General features: G+C 46.7%; 2 protein-coding genes across 3 annotated transcripts in view; one reads left to right on the forward strand and one right to left on the reverse strand.

The window, feature by feature from the left end:
- fbxl16 (F-box and leucine-rich repeat protein 16) overlaps positions 1-10,667 on the reverse strand; it is a 14,806-nt gene extending 4,139 nt beyond the window's left edge. The window contains exons 1-4 of the mRNA XM_019884880.1: positions 10,135-10,667; positions 2,516-3,266; positions 622-864; positions 97-362 (exon numbers count right to left, since the gene is read on the reverse strand). Coding sequence (XP_019740439.1) covers positions 97-362; positions 622-864; positions 2,516-3,259 — 1,253 coding nt within the window. The 5' untranslated portion in view covers positions 3,260-3,266; positions 10,135-10,667. The remainder of the gene's footprint in view (positions 1-96; positions 363-621; positions 865-2,515; positions 3,267-10,134) is intronic.
- Positions 10,668-16,885: 6,218 nt separating this feature from the next.
- Positions 16,886-20,039, forward strand: part of smg1 (SMG1 nonsense mediated mRNA decay associated PI3K related kinase) — a 28,558-nt gene continuing 25,404 nt past the window's right edge. For both annotated transcript variants that reach the window (XM_019884859.1, XM_019884860.1), the window contains exons 1-5: positions 16,886-17,125; positions 18,762-18,910; positions 19,037-19,189; positions 19,341-19,477; positions 19,607-19,665. In XM_019884859.1, the coding sequence (XP_019740418.1) occupies positions 17,049-17,125; positions 18,762-18,910; positions 19,037-19,189; positions 19,341-19,477; positions 19,607-19,665 (575 nt within the window). In that variant the 5' untranslated portion in view covers positions 16,886-17,048. The remainder of the gene's footprint in view (positions 17,126-18,761; positions 18,911-19,036; positions 19,190-19,340; positions 19,478-19,606; positions 19,666-20,039) is intronic.

Genomic DNA, 20,039 nt, shown 5'->3' on the forward strand with positions numbered 1-20,039 from the left:
TGTGTTTTTCCATAACACACACACACACACACACACACACACACACACACACACACACACACACACACACACACACACACACACACACACACTGACCTGTCAAGGACAAGTTCCTCCAATTTATGCAGGTCACAGGCAATGTACTCCAGGGCCATGTCAGTGATTCGGGGGCACCACGACAAGTCCAAGCTGCGAAGCTTGCGCAGGTTCTCCGCCACCAGCTCCACACCATCGTCAGTGATTTTGGAGCAGCCGGAGAGGCTGAGTGCCGTCAGGTTGGGCAGGCTGTGCACCATATTTACCACGCCATGATTGGTGATCTCCCAGCACGAGTGAAGCCGCAGAGTATGGGTGGTGTAGCCCTGAAAGGGGGACCGGGGGGGTATTATTTCATGAACATTTAATTGATGTTGTGGGCGGAGTTGAACTTTTCCAAACTTTTTCGCTAGAGGGCCACATACAGAAAAACGAATGCGTGAATGAAAGGGCCCACTTTAAAATTCGTACATTTTTGGAAGTAACAGATTTGAACATCTTAGATCAAATTGTAAAATTAGGCCAGAGAAATAGCAAGGTTGGTGAAACTGATTTGAGCAGTTGCCCCCCCATTTTTTCGCCTACCTGTTTGGCAGTGAAGTAGGCCATAGCTGTGTCAGTCACATGATAGGCCTGCAGGCTGAGCTCGGACAGGTTGGGCAGGAGCTGTGAGATGGCAGCGATGGCGTCGTCCGCCACGTTGATGCAGTCGCTGACGCTGAGCGACGTTAAGCGGGCGTTGAGACTGGACCACAGGCCGGCTTCCGTGAAGTCGTTGCACCCTGACAGTTCCAGATGCATCAGACCCTGCATCTGCTCCAACATCACCTGCGATACAAAGGCCGCCTTTATGCGGATGGCTGAGGAGATGAGTCAGCATTCAGGACTGTTTACATGTTCAAAGGAAGGAGGAAGAAGTAAAAAAAAACAAACAAACAAACAAACAAAAACAACGTATCTAGTCCTCCTTATTCTTTGTGAATGTTAACTTGTTTGATTTCAATCTAATAATAGATCATTCATCTAGGATGTCGCAATCTGAAAAGTAAAGGAAAAAAGTCCACATATAGACCTTCTCAAGGAGACAAAAGCATTTACACTTATGCATGCTGCACTTCTGTATGCTCGAGCTTTCGGTATGTACAGGGACGACAGAAGCACACACTCTGGCACATTTCGATGTCTCTAGACGCTTCCAACATAGTTTTGCCTCCATTACTATTCCAAGAAATGTATTTTCGTGCACTCTTTGGATTTCAATTAAGTGGATCCTCATTTTACCTTCTCTGAAGCCACATCGATTTTGCTGAATAAAGTTATCAAGTCTCCATGAAAATAGTTTTTCTAAAATGTTGCCTCAGGTCTGCCGACCAGAGGTACCGAGAACTCAGCGGAGGCTGAGAGGGGATGGAGCCTTTTCCGTCGCCACTCCCTCTCTTTGGAATCAGTGCTCGGCGAGCCCCCTCGCTGCCCGTCTTTACAACTCGTCTTCAAAGTCCTTTTTATTCTCTGGCTTTCGACTCCGCATGAGACTCGATTTGTAGTTTTGACTGTTTTTGTGCTCTCGACTGTTTTTGGAATTCATTTGTTGTTGTCTGAATTCTTTTGGCTGCATGCACACAGCGGCGGCTGTTTGAAAGGGGCCGAGAAAGACACTTGAGTTGAGTTGAGTGGAGGTAACGCACATTTTGGGCACCCACACCAAGAAAGTCCATATACCGCATACTGTAGATCACGCAGTCAACAGTTCCAGCTTTTCACCATGGCAACCGTCCACTCATCCCAGAATAGCAACTTTGCCTAGCGGGTATGCAAAGCCATCTGAGAAACACTCAGCAGCTTCTGTTCAGAGCCACGGAACATAAACACGCAACACAAGAATTGGCTTCTCTTTGCCACTGCCATCGATGACAAGGCACACCGGCCGAACTAAGAACCACACCGCCCCATGAAACGCCGCTCGGGTGTTGTTTGTGCTGATGATGGCAACCCACTTTCAAAAAACCATCCCCAAGTTGAACTGAAGTCAATCCGGTGCCGTTAAAATGCGGTCCATTTCGACGGAACGCTGACTCGGCTGGATCTGCATTTGGCACCTCTTACCGTGACAGCAAAAGCGGGTTTCTGCTTCTCACCCGATGCAGCAACTTCCACCTCGCCTTGTCTACTTTGCCGGTCCAAATTGCCTGCATTCCTGAACATTTCCCGTCTTAGCGTGTGTGAATGCCAAAGGGTGAGCTGAAGTCAAGTGCCCATGTGAGATGTCACGTCGATTTGTGCTCGTCTGTTATTCATTCAGCCAAGTGTGCTCGCTAATGTGATTGATGAGCTTCAGGTGCATGTGGGGACACACACACACACACACACACACACACACACACACACACACACACACACACACACACTGTACATCGTCTTTGAAAATCCGATCAAAGCCCAACCGAAGCTCAGAGTGAATCCCAACAAGAGAGCGACTCACCTCTAGTCCCGCGTCCGTAATGGTGGACCTCTTGAGGCTGACCGAACGTACGCCCTTCTTGGAGAGCGGGTAGTTATCAATGAACTCACAAATGTCCAGGTCTGACACACCCACCAAGCAAAAAGACTGGAAGCCGCGCAGGGCGAAGGCCTGGAGACTGACAAACTCCTTGTCTCCATTGGGCAACACGGTATAAAGCTCCTTGGCGTGCAGGATGGGCGTCACGGCCTCCCAGAACTTGGGCTGGTACAGCACCTTACGCCACGTCTTGCAGACCTGCGCCAGCACGCACTTTTCGGCTGTGGTGAAGTACCAGAGCAATCGGTTGAGCAGCTTCTCATCCAGGACGAGCTGGCGCTCCAGAAAAAGGGGTTTGGGGAGAGTGAGCGGGGGTAGCGGGCGCAGGGACGGCTTCAGACCGACGAGTTGCTTCCCGGATTCCGGGTCACAACCGAGGATGGATGCTGCCGAATGCGGCATGACCGTGTTGTCCAGGTGGTGGTGTTGGTGGTGTTGGTGGTGTTGGTGGTGGTGGTGGTGGTGGTGGTAGGGAAGAGAGGATGGCGGAGGAGGCAGGATGGAGGGAACGGAGGAGGACTGGCACAGGCGGTTCTTGGCAGCGGGGGTGCCCTTTGTGATGCTGGCACTGCCCAAACCGTTGGGCTGGCTGGGGGGCAGCTTCACCATGCCGTTGCGAGTCACGCAGGGAGACTTCAGCTCACTGGGGGTGGACATGTTCAACATCGGGAACCTGGGAAGGTAAAAAGCACAGATGCCATTTTAAAATCAGCCACAGTGCACTTTCGGGCCAAGCAAAACGACACCACAATGGCGCTTCGTCGTAGGGATGCGCCGAATTTTGGGCCAGGCGCAAAGGGCCTTTTTGCTTGTTGGCCGACATTCTTTTGTCATCGAAACAAGATGGATGGTGTGATCACGCAAGCCGGGAAAGCCCTTTCATCCATCCATTTTTCTGTATGCGGCCCTCAAACGACCTAAACAATCATGTTCCGATGAGAAAGGCATGGAAAATTGTCTTTTAACTTGACTTGAATCAGTGAGTTTTCCAGGGAAGTTAGATGGTCCTCAAACCAGCCACATCGAATGTTTCTAAAAAAAAAAAAAAAAAAAAGAAACAACAGGCCAAATATTTACATGCTTAAAATATTGATTTTACAGATCTGCTTTGGACAAGCACAGCGGATCCAAAATTCTGATGCCAGGGTCATTCGAAACCATCTCATCAACATTGGACTTTCAATTTTCCAAAAGAGAGATGACAACCTTTCCGGCTTCTGATCGAATGATCGGATGGACAGGCCATCATGTTTTATTTGTTCCTTGACTCGGAAGAGAACTGTTGAAACTATCTTCGCACTCGGTTCCAATCTGTCTCTGGACGGGTTCTGGATGCGTACGTAAACACGACAACACCGGAAAGTGTCAACGATTCCACGGCGCATGGCCTCATCTCGCCCGCTCCCGCTGATCTTTCTGTGTCAGCGGCAGGAGGAGGCTGGCAGGCTCCAACCCATCAGTTACGTAACACGCGGACTTCGCACACAACCTCCCCATCACGCTGCCCTGCTCTGCCAAAACAACCGACGGTGCGGGAGCACATGCGACGTCCGTGCACACTTCCATGTATCTGTTCGTGCTATCATTAGCTTGAGCCCTTTTGGGACCTTTGCGGAATTCTCTGCCGGTGCCCGAGCAGATGGAGCCTCGCTCCGCCTCAGCTGCAGCATCACCGGGTTCCTCCATTACATAATACAACCATTCTTTCAGCTAGACCGGCTACAGCCAGCGCTGAGAAGTGCTTCGAAAAAGGCAGACATATTTCACAGCGACGAAGCGCTCTCGCGGTTTCACGTTATGAAATGACACACACACACACACACACGCACGCCCACACTCGTTGAAGTTGTTTCTTTTTAAAAACAAACAGATTTCAGATTGACCACTCTGTGCCTCCACAGATGCTCGGATTGGTTCAGCTATGTTTATCCCTCGCAGTGGTTGAGTTTGAAATGTGCACCACAGATTGGCAATGTCAGACATGATTAGAAAGTCATTTTATAGGCACGCTTTTGAAGAAAACCTGGACTTTTATGAGGCTAGGTCAACCAACACTGTTGCCGGCCGGCTGGGTTGTTTCAGCCCAGAAAGGGATGTTTTTAGGTTCCAGTCAGTTTGTGAAAAATTGACCAAACTGTGACGCCAGCGATATGCAGGTATGCAAAGAAACTCAAAAGTAAAACAGGAGCGCAAATCATCTTCATGAATCCCCGATGGATAAAAATAAAGCAAAAAATGACTTGCCCCACTTGTTGTACTGCGTCTTGAAAAACTGACATGAAACGTTGCTTGAAAGAGTGTCCGATGACACCGCTGCTCCAAAATTCGGAACTATTTTCACAATCACCTTTGCCAGTAAGCTGCGACTTGGCGGTTTTTCAAAATCGCTCCAATGGAGTGGATACCAAAAACATCTTCCCACCGCTGAATGCAGCGGTTGTAGCGCGCTCACTAAATGAAGTCCAAGAAAGTGAAAAGTTGCCATGGCATCCTGCGATTTGTCTGGATGCGGGCCTCTAAAAAAAGTTTGCGCAGCGCTGTTTTTAGAAGCGGTGTGCATCCACATTGACAGGCTACGTCGCACTTTAGAGCCAGGCAGCAGCTTTGTCTGTGATGATGAATCGCTCTCGCGGGGCTCGGCTTACCGTAACTGCAAGAGAAGCACTATCAATGGTGTTTACGCCGCCGAGTCCGCAGTTAGCTCAACAACTCTTCCCTTCCAGCTCAGTGGCACCGCCGGTGATGTGTGCTTGGGTGGCTGCAAAGGGCCTCAGTCGCTTGAGGGACAAAGTCAGCCCGGCCCGTCAAGTGGTGCTGTGTGAAGAACTCATTTTCCGTCCTGTTTCCATGATCCACATTCAGCACCTCTTTCCACTGAGATTTCTGCCCGTGTAATTCGACAAGCGCCAGGATCTTCATAATCATCATAAGCTCACTTGACATGAACACGTACGCACGCCCACACTCGTTGAAGTTGTTTCTTTTTAAAAACAAACAGATTTCAGATTGACCACTCTGTGCCTCCACAGATGCTCGGATTGGTTCAGCTATGTTTATCCCTCGCAGTGGTTGAGTTTGAAATGTGCACCACAGATTGGCAATGTCAGACATGATTAGAAAGTCATTTTATAGGCACGCTTTTGAAGAAAACCTGGACTTTTATGAGGCTAGGTCAACCAACACTGTTGCCGGCCGGCTGGGTTGTTTCAGCCCAGAAAGGGATGTTTTTAGGTTCCAGTCAGTTTGTGAAAAATTGACCAAACTGTGACGCCAGCGATATGCAGGTATGCAAAGAAACTCAAAAGTAAAACAGGAGCGCAAATCATCTTCATGAATCCCCGATGGATAAAAATAAAGCAAAAAATGACTTGCCCCACTTGTTGTACTGCGTCTTGAAAAACTGACATGAAACGTTGCTTGAAAGAGTGTCCGATGACACCGCTGCTCCAAAATTCGGAACTATTTTCACAATCACCTTTGCCAGTAAGCTGCGACTTGGCGGTTTTTCAAAATCGCTCCAATGGAGTGGATACCAAAAACATCTTCCCACCGCTGAATGCAGCGGTTGTAGCGCGCTCACTAAATGAAGTCCAAGAAAGTGAAAAGTTGCCATGGCATCCTGCGATTTGTCTGGATGCGGGCCTCTAAAAAAAGTTTGCGCAGCGCTGTTTTTAGAAGCGGTGTGCATCCACATTGACAGGCTACGTCGCACTTTAGAGCCAGGCAGCAGCTTTGTCTGTGATGATGAATCGCTCTCGCGGGGCTCGGCTTACCGTAACTGCAAGAGAAGCACTATCAATGGTGTTTACGCCGCCGAGTCCGCAGTTAGCTCAACAACTCTTCCCTTCCAGCTCAGTGGCACCGCCGGTGATGTGTGCTTGGGTGGCTGCAAAGGGCCTCAGTCGCTTGAGGGACAAAGTCAGCCCGGCCCGTCAAGTGGTGCTGTGTGAAGAACTCATTTTCCGTCCTGTTTCCATGATCCACATTCAGCACCTCTTTCCACTGAGATTTCTGCCCGTGTAATTCGACAAGCGCCAGGATCTTCATAATCATCATAAGCTCACTTGACATGAACACGTGGGAATTTCTCCTTTTCCTTCTTGTCCGGAGCCACAGATTTCCGAAAACAGAAACTTGGGAACAGACGAAGAACATCGCGCTGTTTGTCAGTCCTCGTTGTTTTTTTGATGATGTGCGTGGAATGACCGAGAAAGGGCGACTCTTCAATGTTTGACCTCCCAGAAATGTCACTCAGCACCAATACTTTAGAACAGGGGGGGTCAAACTCATTTTTGTCGCGGGCCACTTTGTGAAGTTACGTCTTCCCTCGGAGGGCCGTTAAGACAGTGAAACCGAAATAATGTTGAATCATCACATCGCATTATTACTTGTACATAAAAAAATGATGACTCACTAGTTTTGAAGTCAGTCAAGTATTTGTTCAATTATTGCTTTTGTGAGTGTAAACAGGGTAACAGAATTATTGCAAGATGTCACCGTTAGTTATTACGTATGACAATTTGAGAGTTCGAAACAGATTTAAGCAAGGATCATGGAAGTTGACAGAGGATTTGCTTTCGCGGGCCACATGAAATGATGTGGCGGGCCGGATCTGGCCCCCGGGCCTTGACTTTGACACCTGTGCTTTCGAATGTCCACTCGTCGCTCCCTTTAACATTGCACTGTAGTCTCTCTTGGCACATAGAAAACACACGAGTGACTTTCTTCCCGTGAAAGACAGCCATTCTGGCATGCGAGATGTCGTTGTATTCCTGCGGTGCTAATGAGCTCGTTGGGCCATTCATGCGTGTGAAGTGCTAATGTGAAAATGGGTAAAAATGTGTGCTGTACAAAGTCAATAGAGTCCCTTTCGCCGGGCGCTCACAGCAGCCTCTCTCCTTGTGTAATCACATTAAAAATACAGCCGATGGTGAAGGAGCCTCGGCGCGCCGCATGGGCAGAAGTGGAAAACGCAGTCAAGAAAGAGAAACGTTTGATCGTGCTATCAGTCTATAGTGACGGAGTCTTTTCACTGTGTACAAACTACAACGATTTATTTATTTATTTATTTTTATGACATCCACTCAACTTACCTTTTTTGTAAATAATAAATGGCGGCCTATTTGGGTGTAGGTGGCGACTAGTCATTTGCATTTCCGTCTTGTTGCGCAAGCGGAGCACGTTAATTAGGCGGTGGCTAAACACTCGGTTGATGTCAACAAAAGCTGATTAGAGCCTTTGACTGCGGCTAGCCTTTAATGCAAGGTTGCTTACTCTTGTTGACTAGTCATCCTGGGTTTCATGGGGGATTTGCAAGGATTGGATCTCATGCTGATAACACCATGAAAGTGCATCCCTCGACAGGTCGCTGCTTCCTCTTTATTTTGATTTTCCACCCCACAAAATGGCGGGTTGAATTTACCCAATTTGATTTCATCACGTGGTTACTTCAAAATAGCACAACTGGATCCAGATGATGTTATTTCATGCAACCGCTTGACGAGATCAAATGGAGTAAATTCAACCCCATTTTTTTTTTCTTCAGTGGACAACAAAATATTATATTGATAAATAGAGAAAAAAAAAGCACAAATACTAGAGTCGCACTTACAATGGATTTGTCTCTCTGGCGCTTAGCCGCCCCCACGCCCACATTACATCATGCTACTTATGATTACAGTACATTGTTGTCCACACACTCTGGTTAAAATGTCCACTTGGGCGGCCAGATGACGTGATTATTTTCTTGTTAGGAGTACATTTCCAAGGCTACATCTATTGGGTTTTAAATTGAATAACTAAATGTACATTGGACACTCATTCACCAAAAGTGGATGAAGAACATTCCCCTTTTTGTGCACTCATACTGCTTTTAATCAAAAAGGGAAGACTATCGGCTGTGAAGACCAACCGAAGATGAACAATTTCCAAAAGCGTTACTTCATATACAAGTTCAAATTTCCAAATAGGCCAAAATGGGATCAGGACCTGAGCATAGAGTACAGTGCAAACAAAACGACACTTTTGTTGTTGTTTTGTTCCTGGGATCAAATCGCGATGTGGCGTCTGTCTCTTGTGTCGTTAAAATAAATAGCAAGCTCCGGATTTTGAGGGGGATGATGAACTGCGGCATTCGAATTTATTTTTGCCAGAGTGACTCAAACAAAATAATTCACCGTATCTGCCCCATGATACAGATTCTCCCCAAAGTTTGATTTGATTATTCCTTCGTCGCATGCGTGTGCCAGGGGCCCCGCCTGAGAGACAAAGAACTCTCATTTTGGAAACTTCCACGTTGTTGTTGTTGTTGTTACTTTCTGCTTCTGTCTTCAGGGGTCGCTACAGTTTTTCACTTATATGATTTGTTCCCATTTTTATCTTGGGACCAGCAGAGGCCGGGTGCTCGAACACTGGCAGAATCAAACCCAAACAGGTCCTTCGACGTTACACTGTGCTTCAAATGACAAATTCTACTTTCTAGGGTCGCTGTCAGTCATGTATATAGATTAAAACAACAACTTTGGTGGTGGCCTCTACTTTGCTCAGTGACGGTGATTCTAGAATTGGAGGATGATATAGGCAACAACATTTCTGGAAATGTTTTCTTTTTTTTTCCTCAAGAAAAACTGATTGAGGGGTTTTCCTTCAGCGCCTATTTATCACCATCAAAAGTATGTCTTTCAACAAATTCAATGAAGCCATAAGAACAACATGACATCAACAAAACGATTTGAAATTGAGGTTCTCTTCTAAAGTCGCTACGTAAGTTAGTCATCAAGGCCGAAGTGGAGGGGGGATCATTTTGAGGGGTACACGAGATAAATAATTCGGGGTCATTACATTCTGTACTTTGTGCGCGGAATATTTGAAATTTCATGGTAGGAAAACAGAAAATGTCCTCTTCCTTTGGAATGACTTGTTTATATTAAAGGATGTTTGTGGTTGTCTTTGACCATGTAGTTCTAGTTTTATAACCAATACAAGGGAATGGAAAAAAAGGCATAGCCCTATAAATGAGGGTTAGTTCCAAACAGTGGATAACAAATGACTACAAGGAACAAACACAAACCTGTTGTTCGCCAGATACTGGAGAACGACAATCCACTGACTGTGCGTGCACACCCCCAAGAGTAGATTAAGACTCAAAATCGGTGCCACGTTGCCCCCAATGCAGTGACGTCACTCACAGACGCTGACGTCATCGCGTGAGTTAATAATCCGCAGCTCGATGCGGTTGATCAGCTTCGTCTCCCCGAGGCCCGATGCATACAAAGAGGCCGGACCACCCAGCGCCGAGCACCGACTCCCTCCCCCCGGCGTCCCCCGAGAGCCTCCGCGCTCTCCTCCACCTCGTGGGAGCGGATGACCGTAGTGTGGAGCATGGATGCTGCTGCTGCTGCTGCTGCTGCTGCTTCCGCCGCTGCCATAACCGAGCACAGCTTCACCCATCACCGCCACACGCACACACGCCACTGTTCAAGCACTCGCTACATTTGCACCCCCCCCCCCCCCCCCCCCCCCCCCCACCCTTCTCCCCTTACCTCTCAGATGGCTTTTCGCTCGGCTCTTAATCCATGATGATCCGCACACTGCCTCTCGATCACGTTTCCCCTGGCAAACGGGCGGAACAACAAAATGTGATGGCGAGGCCGCCCTGCCCGCTGTTTCCTTATCGCGAGGCCAGCGATGCGCCCACGGAGCCCATCGGCACGACGGAGGAGCAGCCCGGTCCAAAAGTCCGAAGCGTTCACGCGCAGGTGGAGAAGCGACGGGCAGCCTCTTTCCTCTTCGCGATAAAAGGTGAGCGAAAGGGCGGCTGCGTTGTGGTTTCGATCGTCCTCCGGCACAACGCGGCGGCGCTCGCCTAATTTCGCCCCCAAACGCGCGCGCGCGCATGCACAAGCACACGCACGCACCCGCGCAGAGCGCTACGGCTCGGTGTCATTTAAAGAGATAGGATGGGGCAGCTGTGCCCAGAGCCTCTCCCTCTCCCGCTTCTTAAGTAACCCGAGCGGTCGGCTTGTGGCGATGGCCGCAGAGCGCAGGCGCACGCACACGGCCGCCGATGACACACAGGTGAGTTGGGCGCGCGCGCCGTGCGACCGCGGGGGCTGCTCAACTCGGACTTGTCTGGCCGGCGGCGGTTATACGTCTGAGGTGGGCCCCTCTTCAAGGAAGTGACAGTTCTGGTCGCTGACGTCACATCAAGCGGCATCTTCACGGCAACCTTCTTTTTACACAGTCGAGCGGTTGAGAAAACCCCTCCATCCGCTCTCGCGATGATGTCACGGGTAAACAAACCTTTCTGGCCTTTGACCGACGCAGGCGGATTGGGAAAAGAGGGCGAAAGGCTCGAAGGCGTTTGAATGCGTCGAAAAAGAAGACGGAAGGTGAAATCAATTGTTTGCAAAGGAGAGACGCAACTCTGACCAGGAGTTGCATTACAACGGGTACGTTGATTCAAACGTCGACATGCTGAAAATGGTGACGCTCACGGACAGTCTCATTTCGGTGACTTTTCTGCTTCTCGGATGAAAAGGGGGACATGTGACTTCATCTTTGTTCCTCCCGTCGGTTGTCACCGCAGCGGACGAAGGGAGTTTGACCGCTTGCACTCCCGAGAGGACATGAAAATTCCACCTGTTAGCATCGCATTTTCATTCCTTTCAAAGTTTGATTCAAAAATACAACAAATGTAGAATGCCATAAAATAACACAGATAACGGCGAAGAAACAGACCAAGTGGGAATAATAAATACATCTTATCATGTATACATAATATTTTAAGTTACGATCTTCGAGGCGGCGTTAGCATCGTTGCTATTTGCAAACGTGACCGAACAAAAGATGACGTCACACCATTGATTGCGACTTTCATCCAGTGGCTGCCGGCTAGTTATTAGCAACTAAACAGCTAACGTTTACGGGCTGTGCAAACTCTGCTCACGTTTTCATGGTTTCCATTTGATCACTTTGTGCTTCTTGTTCAAAGAAGTCAACAGGTTTCTTGTATCGTCTTGTTTTTGACGACTTGTACCACGCACAACTGCTTCCCCCTCCACGTCGCCAGGGGAGGAATTTCTCTCGTCAAAATCACTTCATCTTCAGAGGCCATGGCTACACGTTGAGCTACACGTTTGGTCAAGTTGTTACACTCACTTGTCGTTTACTGCTTCCTCTTTCATTTATTGGGATGTTCTGCTTATTTCAACCTGCAAACCAATGTTTGAATGGGGTCTGCGTTTCACTCGAGTCGCGCACATTTCCGCCACGTCTGATGGCGTAAATATGCTCACAGCTCGCTTCGTGATTCTCGATCATATGCTGTAATCACAAAGCCCTATTTAGATTGCCCTTTGGCGGATGGTTGACTGACGCTTGGTTAAACCAAAAAAACAAGCCCAAGCAAAATAAGATCTTGGTCTCAGTAGCGGTGGTTGGGGACCGCTGATGTAAAGGTGTCGGAGGGATCTGGCTTTTCACCTTCCATTTCAGAGAATTGTCATTGGAATGAAGCTTTAGTTCACAACAAACGTGTTATGGCTGCTTCTATATCGGAGGATGTACGGTGCTGTGTCCTTTTATGGGCATCCCCGCGTTGAGGAAGTGATGGCGCGGTTCATCCCCCCCCCCCCCCCTCTGCTTGCTCTGAATCTGCATTTTCTCCTTCTCGCCTTCATCTGCCTTCTTCCCTCAGCTTTCGTTTTCTCTTTGAGTCCAAGGCGAGGGCTAAAAGGGAGCTGTAGCTTTCTATTTATAGAGTGCTCCCCGCCCCCGCTCAGCCTCCCGCCCTCTTCGACACAAAGAGATACACCCACGCGGACTCACACAAAGCGCCCGTGGAATGGACGTATGAAACAGCAAGTGAATTCATGCATTCACGGTGTCAACACAGAAGGGCAGTGTGCGCACTTGATGGAACACAGGCAGAAAATGTCAAGCACAACGCAAAGGCAAATAAAAGCCCAGCATACGCGCCACGTCGTGCACATACTATGGCATCAATAATGCAGGGGGCTTTCGGAGGAGGAAACACTCCCTGTCATGGATAGGGGGAGGCGGGAGGGGCTTGTGCGCATGTGTGTCTAGATATGACTCTTGCTGTGGGCATAAATCTGTTTACAAAGTCACATTGTGGGAGCTCGTGTCCCTTTTGGTGACAGGAAGCGCAAATCATTCCATTTCAACCAAGACGATCGGTTTGAGAACAAGGGGAAGCAAGGGGAACGGCACAAGTATTCCTTCAACAGATGGGCCAAAACTGTTGAGAAATGGTTCAAAAAAGAAACTACAAATCACACAATGGTGCTGATGAAGGAGAATCAAGTTTATTTGCATCGTCCTAAATCACAAAAAAACTCTCAAAGGGCTTCACGAGCGCGCCGCTCACAAAGATCCATGACGGATCAAACTGTTGGCTTGTGGTTGGCTGGAACTTAAAATATGATGACTTTGAAAATCCCAAACTTTAAATCAACATTTGGGCCTGTTACGTTACTGTATTTTAATGGCAGTCGTTATATTCGGCAGGCTTAAGTATTTTTTGGGGTGAGATTTGTGCTGGTCTGAAAGGGAATAACCCTCCAACTTGACCTTTGACTGTCATGTCAGACACTAAAACGCTCCAGGTCAGATCTTTCAGCTCGAGCCCCCCCCAAAAAATTCTCAGTCTGTTCCTAGGATGCGTCTCATGGTAGAGGCGGTGACATCGTGCCAGAGCAGGAGAGATGACATCACAGCGCTAAAAGCATTTGGTTGAATAGAATGTCATTCCACCGCAATGAGAGCGGTCTCGGTGTCGCAAAGCCACTCATGCTCGTGGCCAAGCCACATTTGGAATTCAGATCATGATTCAAACCGGATAAAAATGAATGAATGAAAACGGATACACAAACACATGCGCACTCATAAGGCGAGCGGGCACTGCGGTGAAGATGACTCAGCCACTAGGGTTTCTATGGAAACACACCCTCTCTGCAATCAGTCTCTAAGTAACTGTGCAGTTGCTGAGGACTGAAATTGAACGCGTGTGTGCGTGCATGGGACACGTTCGGCCATGAATACCGAGAGGTCTACTGATACAGACCAAAGAGACGGTTCATTCAGCAATTTTCATCAACGGGTAAAATTTGAATGGTGCACAAGTCTCTTTTTTTTTTTTTTTAACACTCGTTTGCCCTTACAATGTCACGAGACTTTGGTCAAAAGAGCCACGTGACCGGTACTCATCTACGTGTTACCATGCACATCACTGTACTGCAGTGTCGACCGTGGAGACTGGCAAAAAAACCACCCAAAAAAAACGGTGTTGTGAAGCATCCCTGACATGCATGACAATCGGCTCTCCAAGATATTTACCGTTTCTGACAATAGACAGGTCGAGAATGTGATGAGTGAGTCACTTTGACCCACAAACAAGCACCCAAAGGCAAAAACACAAAGGCATGTTTTACTCGCCATAATGCAGACGTTCACACCTAAGTATCCTAACTTATTGCGATCTGTTGGTGGTTCATGGTGACTTTCAACGCTACAATCCTAAGTGGAAAACAATAAGCGTTTTGGAGTTGATTAGTTTGTGTCCAACAAGAAAATCAAGGAACTCACTAAGTGCCCCTTTCTCCCGCACATTCTTATGCCTTGATCCACTTTGCTCCGCACCTCTCTTTCCGTTCCTGTTTTTCATGGCCATTCATTCTGCTCCGCTACCAAGCTAAGCTAAGCGACCCAACCCACCCACCCACCCACTACAAGCTTCTTTGCCACAAAGTGATCGGTGTGTTTGGGCAGATTGACGTCAGGGCTGACGCACGGCGGCTTTGGATGTCCGGCGCCATCAAAGGCCTGCATGCGAGGCCTTCAACACAAGTATTATTGGCCGGCGGACGGAGAGATTCACAAAAAGAATGGGATGAGCGGGGAGGGGAGGAAGGCCGAGTTTTTGAATGAACCTCACAAAAATCATGCTGCAGAGATGGGTTGTTGCACAGTAAACCCTCAGTGAGCTCCACCAATCAGGAATATTCACAATCGTGCAAATCTTTTGAGCAATGATGTTAAAGGCCAACACAGTGAAGTTCGATTCGAAAATCACTTCACTGATTGGAGGTTACGGGGTGAATTGTTGGCATTTGCTCTAATTCAAGTGATGGTAACAGTCATACTATATGTTAAGTCGATGTAAGCCACCTAAAAAGGGGTTAACGAATAATCCTTATTCATTTCTGATCATTAATTGTTCAGATTTTACTTTTCGAAGGGGGGAAAAAAAGTACTTTATTTTTTATTTTTGACCGTACTCACTCGAGCTTACCGTTAAAACAATCGAGCACTGGTTTCTGATTTCTCCCGTGTGAATGTAAAACAAAGGAAAAAGAAGTTCGAGAACCATCGAAGAAGCGTCTTATCACCGAGACTTTTCTGGTGAAAAATCCCCTTCCTTGGTCAGGTTTTTTTGTGACGCAAGAAAAACATTTGAAGCTCCAGTTCTACAAGGAGAACCAGCGATCCATTGGACGGCGAGCCTCCCACGACGAACGAGGGAACGCAATGTTAGGATTGTGCCAATTCTTGTTGACCGATAGCAACAAGGGCCCCCTCCCTGGATACTTTCTCCTGATTTTTGACTAGTCCCCCCTTGACTTCTGACTCGACTAAACTTTGTAAGAAAATAATAAAGATAGTTCATTCAATGAACTGATGTCTACAAACAATTCAGGGGGATTGTCCCATGCTGTTGTCATATATCTGAATGAAATCAGATGACATCCACCACACACATGCACTCAGAATCTGACTGCCTGCGCCTCAATCAGACCCAACAAAAATCCTACACCTCCTGTGCCATAACTTAGACCTGCTTTTGCTCTTGGCAATTTTAAACATTTTATGGACATTCTTGACAGCTTGAAATCACCACTGAAAATCCACCTCTTCAAATATTTGCAAATGTAACTTTCATTGTGAATCTGTTATGGTGCATACCTCTGTCGCATTTACCAGTTACTCCTAGCAATGAATGAATTTTCTATGATGATGATAATGATGATGACTTTTATTACTATCACTTTGATAATTATTATTTCCAAATTGTTGATGACTAAATTTGACCTTTAGGCTTTGCAATTAATGTTTTGAACGAGAACTGTACATCTGCTGCACACGGGTTCCCTCTGGTGGTCGGTATGTAAAATACAATCTTGCCTCGAGATGCTGCCATCGCAGTTAATAGGATTAAATTTGTGGTATACAGGACGTTTTTTAATTGATAGCACAAAAGAAGAAAAATAACGAGCCAGTCACCCAATTACTAAGGGTTTTGTGTGAATGCTGGGATTCTAGCATCCCCGATGTAATTACCATCTCAGTAGATGAGAGCTCAAAGTCAACAAGTGCAGCTCGTTTTGGATACAGAATCCAATTGGTTTATACATTATGTTCACGGACCTTTTCTACAAGATGAAACATACAGTCTCAAGGAAATAGGGAACGACGTGGAAACAATGGTCATAGCAGAGAATAACCGAGGCAACTCATTTTATGCCTGAAACGTTCGCATCACAGCTGTTCGAAACAGGGCCAGGGGCATCACCGGGGTTTTATGGACACGAAGTGCGTGGCCTCAGGATTTGAGCGAACAAGCAAGCACATTTCACAACAGCTCACTGAATACTTTATCTTCAGTGTTTTGGACAAGATACACTACTGTGCAAAAAATGAATGAATAAAACAAGCTTATATACATATATCTAAATGTGTTCACTTGAATTTCCCGTAGTTTGGGATTTTTTTTTTTATTGTATAATTTTTTATTCCATTTAATTTGAATAGTCGTTTTTGTTTTTTAAACACGGGGTTTGTTGGGCGCAAGATTAAAAACAAAAAGGTCACAACCATATTTGTGTAATAAATTTTAACGGCAAAACTTTCCAACAGTAGCATTCTTTTGAAAATAGGATAAAAAATTGTTATGGGAGTTTGAAACCTGGATACTACACAAACGATCAGACCAAAAATCTCGACTCCCGTTGACTTTGCAATCGACGTTGGTCAGATTGAATGCATTTTCACATCTTTTTAGAGAGTCAAAGCTTTCTTAATATTTGTCAGTTCTCACAGGAAAACGACTTTCCCACTGCAATCGTCTTTAAAAGACCAGCCTGATAATTTTTGGTATCGCGTAAATAAAGTAACCTTTGAAATTCGACGCCTTAAATACCAAAATCTACATTGTAGTTGACGCCATCAGTCGATTGGAGGCGCTAACGAAAACTAAGGGTGATTCGATTGCTTCTTCCAGCACGAAGAAGGCTAACCAAACACAACCTCAAGCTAACTGTAACAACGAGTTGCCACCGATTTGCGATACTTGACATTATCAGAAAGTGAAACCTAAGCCTGAGGTACTCGGTTGACGTTACCGCTACTAGCGGGCCATGCAGCTCCCCAAAAGGTAATGAGCCGGAAAGCCTCGAGGTCTCGGCTCGGCGGTGCCCACAAACTGCAGCCACACCGGAATGACTGGCAGCCCAGGTTGGTGCTCTGTTTCGGGGACGACTGGTGAAAATCAAACGCTGTGTGTTTCGAGGCCTATGCTCGGCTTCCTCGTCAAGTAGTCGCCGCATGGGAAGGGAACTTATTTTTAGCCTTCGACTCATAAAATGAAACACCTATACGTGGCCTAGCATCGGCCTCGAGAAACATTACGTGGTCCCTCAGACTTGTCTAGTTTTAGTCGGCGGGTGAGCCGTACATGCAGCACTGATTTGGTGATCTGACGCTAACGTTAGCCTGGGATTCCCTTCAAACGTGCCTCGGAAATGCGACCCAACACCTGCGAGTGCATCTTGATGACAGTCGTGCCCGGACATCTGATCGCAAAGCGCGCGCTAACTTGTCCCCAAATGTGACAGAAATGTCTTTGTTTGCTACTGGCGCCCAGCTTCTGCGGTGTGCATTGATTTATATGCCCCGCGTTGATGACATTCTAATAACGCTTAGAATCATAAACACTTTCACCATAGCGTGTTTCTTCTTTGTACCAAGGTTGAATATCCCGGGCCGATAATCGCCCACGGTTTCAACGAGGTTGAATTTGGGAGGCCGTCGAAAAGCTAGACATCATTTTCACCCAAGATTGCAGTTTACGCATACGTCCCCTCAGAAAGCTTCTACTTTAGTTGCATCCACCGCAGTGTTCAGGTTAATATTTAATTCGTATTCACGGTGATGATGATGATGATAATGCCCGCTTCACGAGCACGAGGTGACCCCACCGCACATTGAACTATGGCCATGTGGGAACAGCAGTCATGAGTGAAGGCACCACTACATAAGATTCTCACGGTGCCATTTGCAAACGTTTATGGTCTTCCCATTTCTAACTGTATCAAATTCCTCTTGACTTACACGTTCGCCTTTTTTTTTAACATACACCTCAAAATGCACAAAAAACTGGGCCAAATATTTTGCTTTGTCATCGATCCCAATGCCAGTTGGAGCAACTGCTACGTAACTCAACCAAAAATACTGTACAACTGAATACCAGATAGAAATGCACCAGTGCACATTTGCAAACCTTCAAACAAACAAAAACATACTTTTGCTTCATCTCGTTTGCAGTCTTGTGACTAATATATTTGGCAACAGTTGCAAAATTGTTGCACTAGCATTGCTGCCAAATTGGCCTTTTCACTTAAAAAACAAAAAAACAAAATCCCGAATAATGTGTGCATATTTGGCAGAGAGTTCATCAAAAAGTGTCAGTGTTACGACCAGTCGAGATCAGTTTATTTTGGGTACGTTTTGTAAAACACTCTATGGCAGGGGTGGGAGATTCATTTTCCAAAGGGACCACTTGAACAGCAGTTGTTGACGGCCACGGTAATTTGCTCACCTCAGTTGTGTTCCATTTTTCTGCACTATCAGCAAGTTTCATTCAAATCAAAATCCGTTTGGTTTAATTTTTTTTTTTTTTTGCGTGCGGGGTGATTTGGCATAGAACGACCCTACTTTGTGTTCCAACTGTTAGAGGTCATTAAAGAAAAACAGAGCTTCCAATTTAATTGAATTAGTGACATTAATTGAGTGACTTTCATTTTCACTCATGTGAAATGCATCCAACTCAGGATCGTTGCCCTTTTGTGTGCGCCTTTGTCCTATTCTCCAGAGTTGACAGTGTGTCATTCCTCGAGGACGCAGTGAGGTCCAGCGAGCTTGGCTCGGCAGCGTTTTCCGACACCTCGCCCTCCAGCTTGGCTGAGCAGCCAGCGGCGCCCAGCGATGCCTATGCTGCTGCAGATGCACTTCATGAAGAGGGTGAGGCGTCCGCGCTTGATGCTCCCACCAACTTATTCTGAGTTGAAAAGAGAGTCGTCACATCGCGGTTAACTTAGAGATGAGCGATCGGCAAAAGTAAAACCGCACTTATTTTGCATCCCACAGGTGGATATGAAGCTGGCCAAGGTGTCTGTGATACTACTTTTGGTTGGAAGTCGCTGGGGCAAGAGTTGAGGCCAAATGACGTGACAGCGGATTTAAACTCTTTTCAGCATGGAAACCGTGCTTTCGCTTCAAAGGACATGAGGAAATCGCAGGGTGAGGCTGAGCGAGAAATGTACACGATTCAAAGATGTGACGGTATGGGTCCTGATTCGTCTCATTCAGGCCGCTCTACTTTGGTCAAAAACAGGCCAAGACTTTCTTGCGTGTCACTCACAGCATGTTGAATATCAATGTGCTTTTGTAGACAGAGGGATGGCTCACTCAGATGAGTCTCGCTTGGCCAACCTCCTGCGCCGAGTCTCAAGGGAGGATGATCGCGATCGCAGGTTGACCACCCTCAAGCAGTTGAAGGAATTCATCAGTCACAGCGAGAACAAAGCGGTCAGTCTTAAAGTCACCATTGACTTGGAAAGAAAAAAAAAAAAAAGACGCAAGATGGACATGTAAACTGGGTACATCTGTATGTATATCCAATTATATATATATCTTGTATATATTTTTTTGTTACAGAACTTGGTCAAACAGTTGGACACCATCCTCAGCACCTTGAATGATATTTTGAATGAGAGGTAAATTGAACTGTGACCCTGTGACACCTGTCTCACCCGTGCTCAGAACAGATTTTGTCAGATTGCACATCCCTTTGTTGAAACACGTTTTTTATTGTATAAAATAAATCAGTTTGGTTTGGCTCAACGATGAAAAGAAAATGGGGGGGAGGGCATTCATGAGTGACACCAGTTATGACAACCCCCTGCTCTCATGGTATGAGAGAAAGGAATGAGAAAATGCATGCGGTTCAGCATTCCCTTCCAATATTTAAATATACTCGAACAATAAAAAAAAAAATGCATTTGTACCGACAGTGTTGGACTACACTTAATTACCGTACTTCCATCCTCCTTGTGTACATATATCGTCATCCTTTTTTACGCACCCCCCC

Source organism: Hippocampus comes, unplaced genomic scaffold (assembly GCF_001891065.2).
Source record: "Hippocampus comes isolate QL1 unplaced genomic scaffold, H_comes_QL1_v1.1 scaffold46, whole genome shotgun sequence".
NCBI classification, from domain to species: domain Eukaryota; kingdom Metazoa; phylum Chordata; class Actinopteri; order Syngnathiformes; family Syngnathidae; genus Hippocampus; species Hippocampus comes.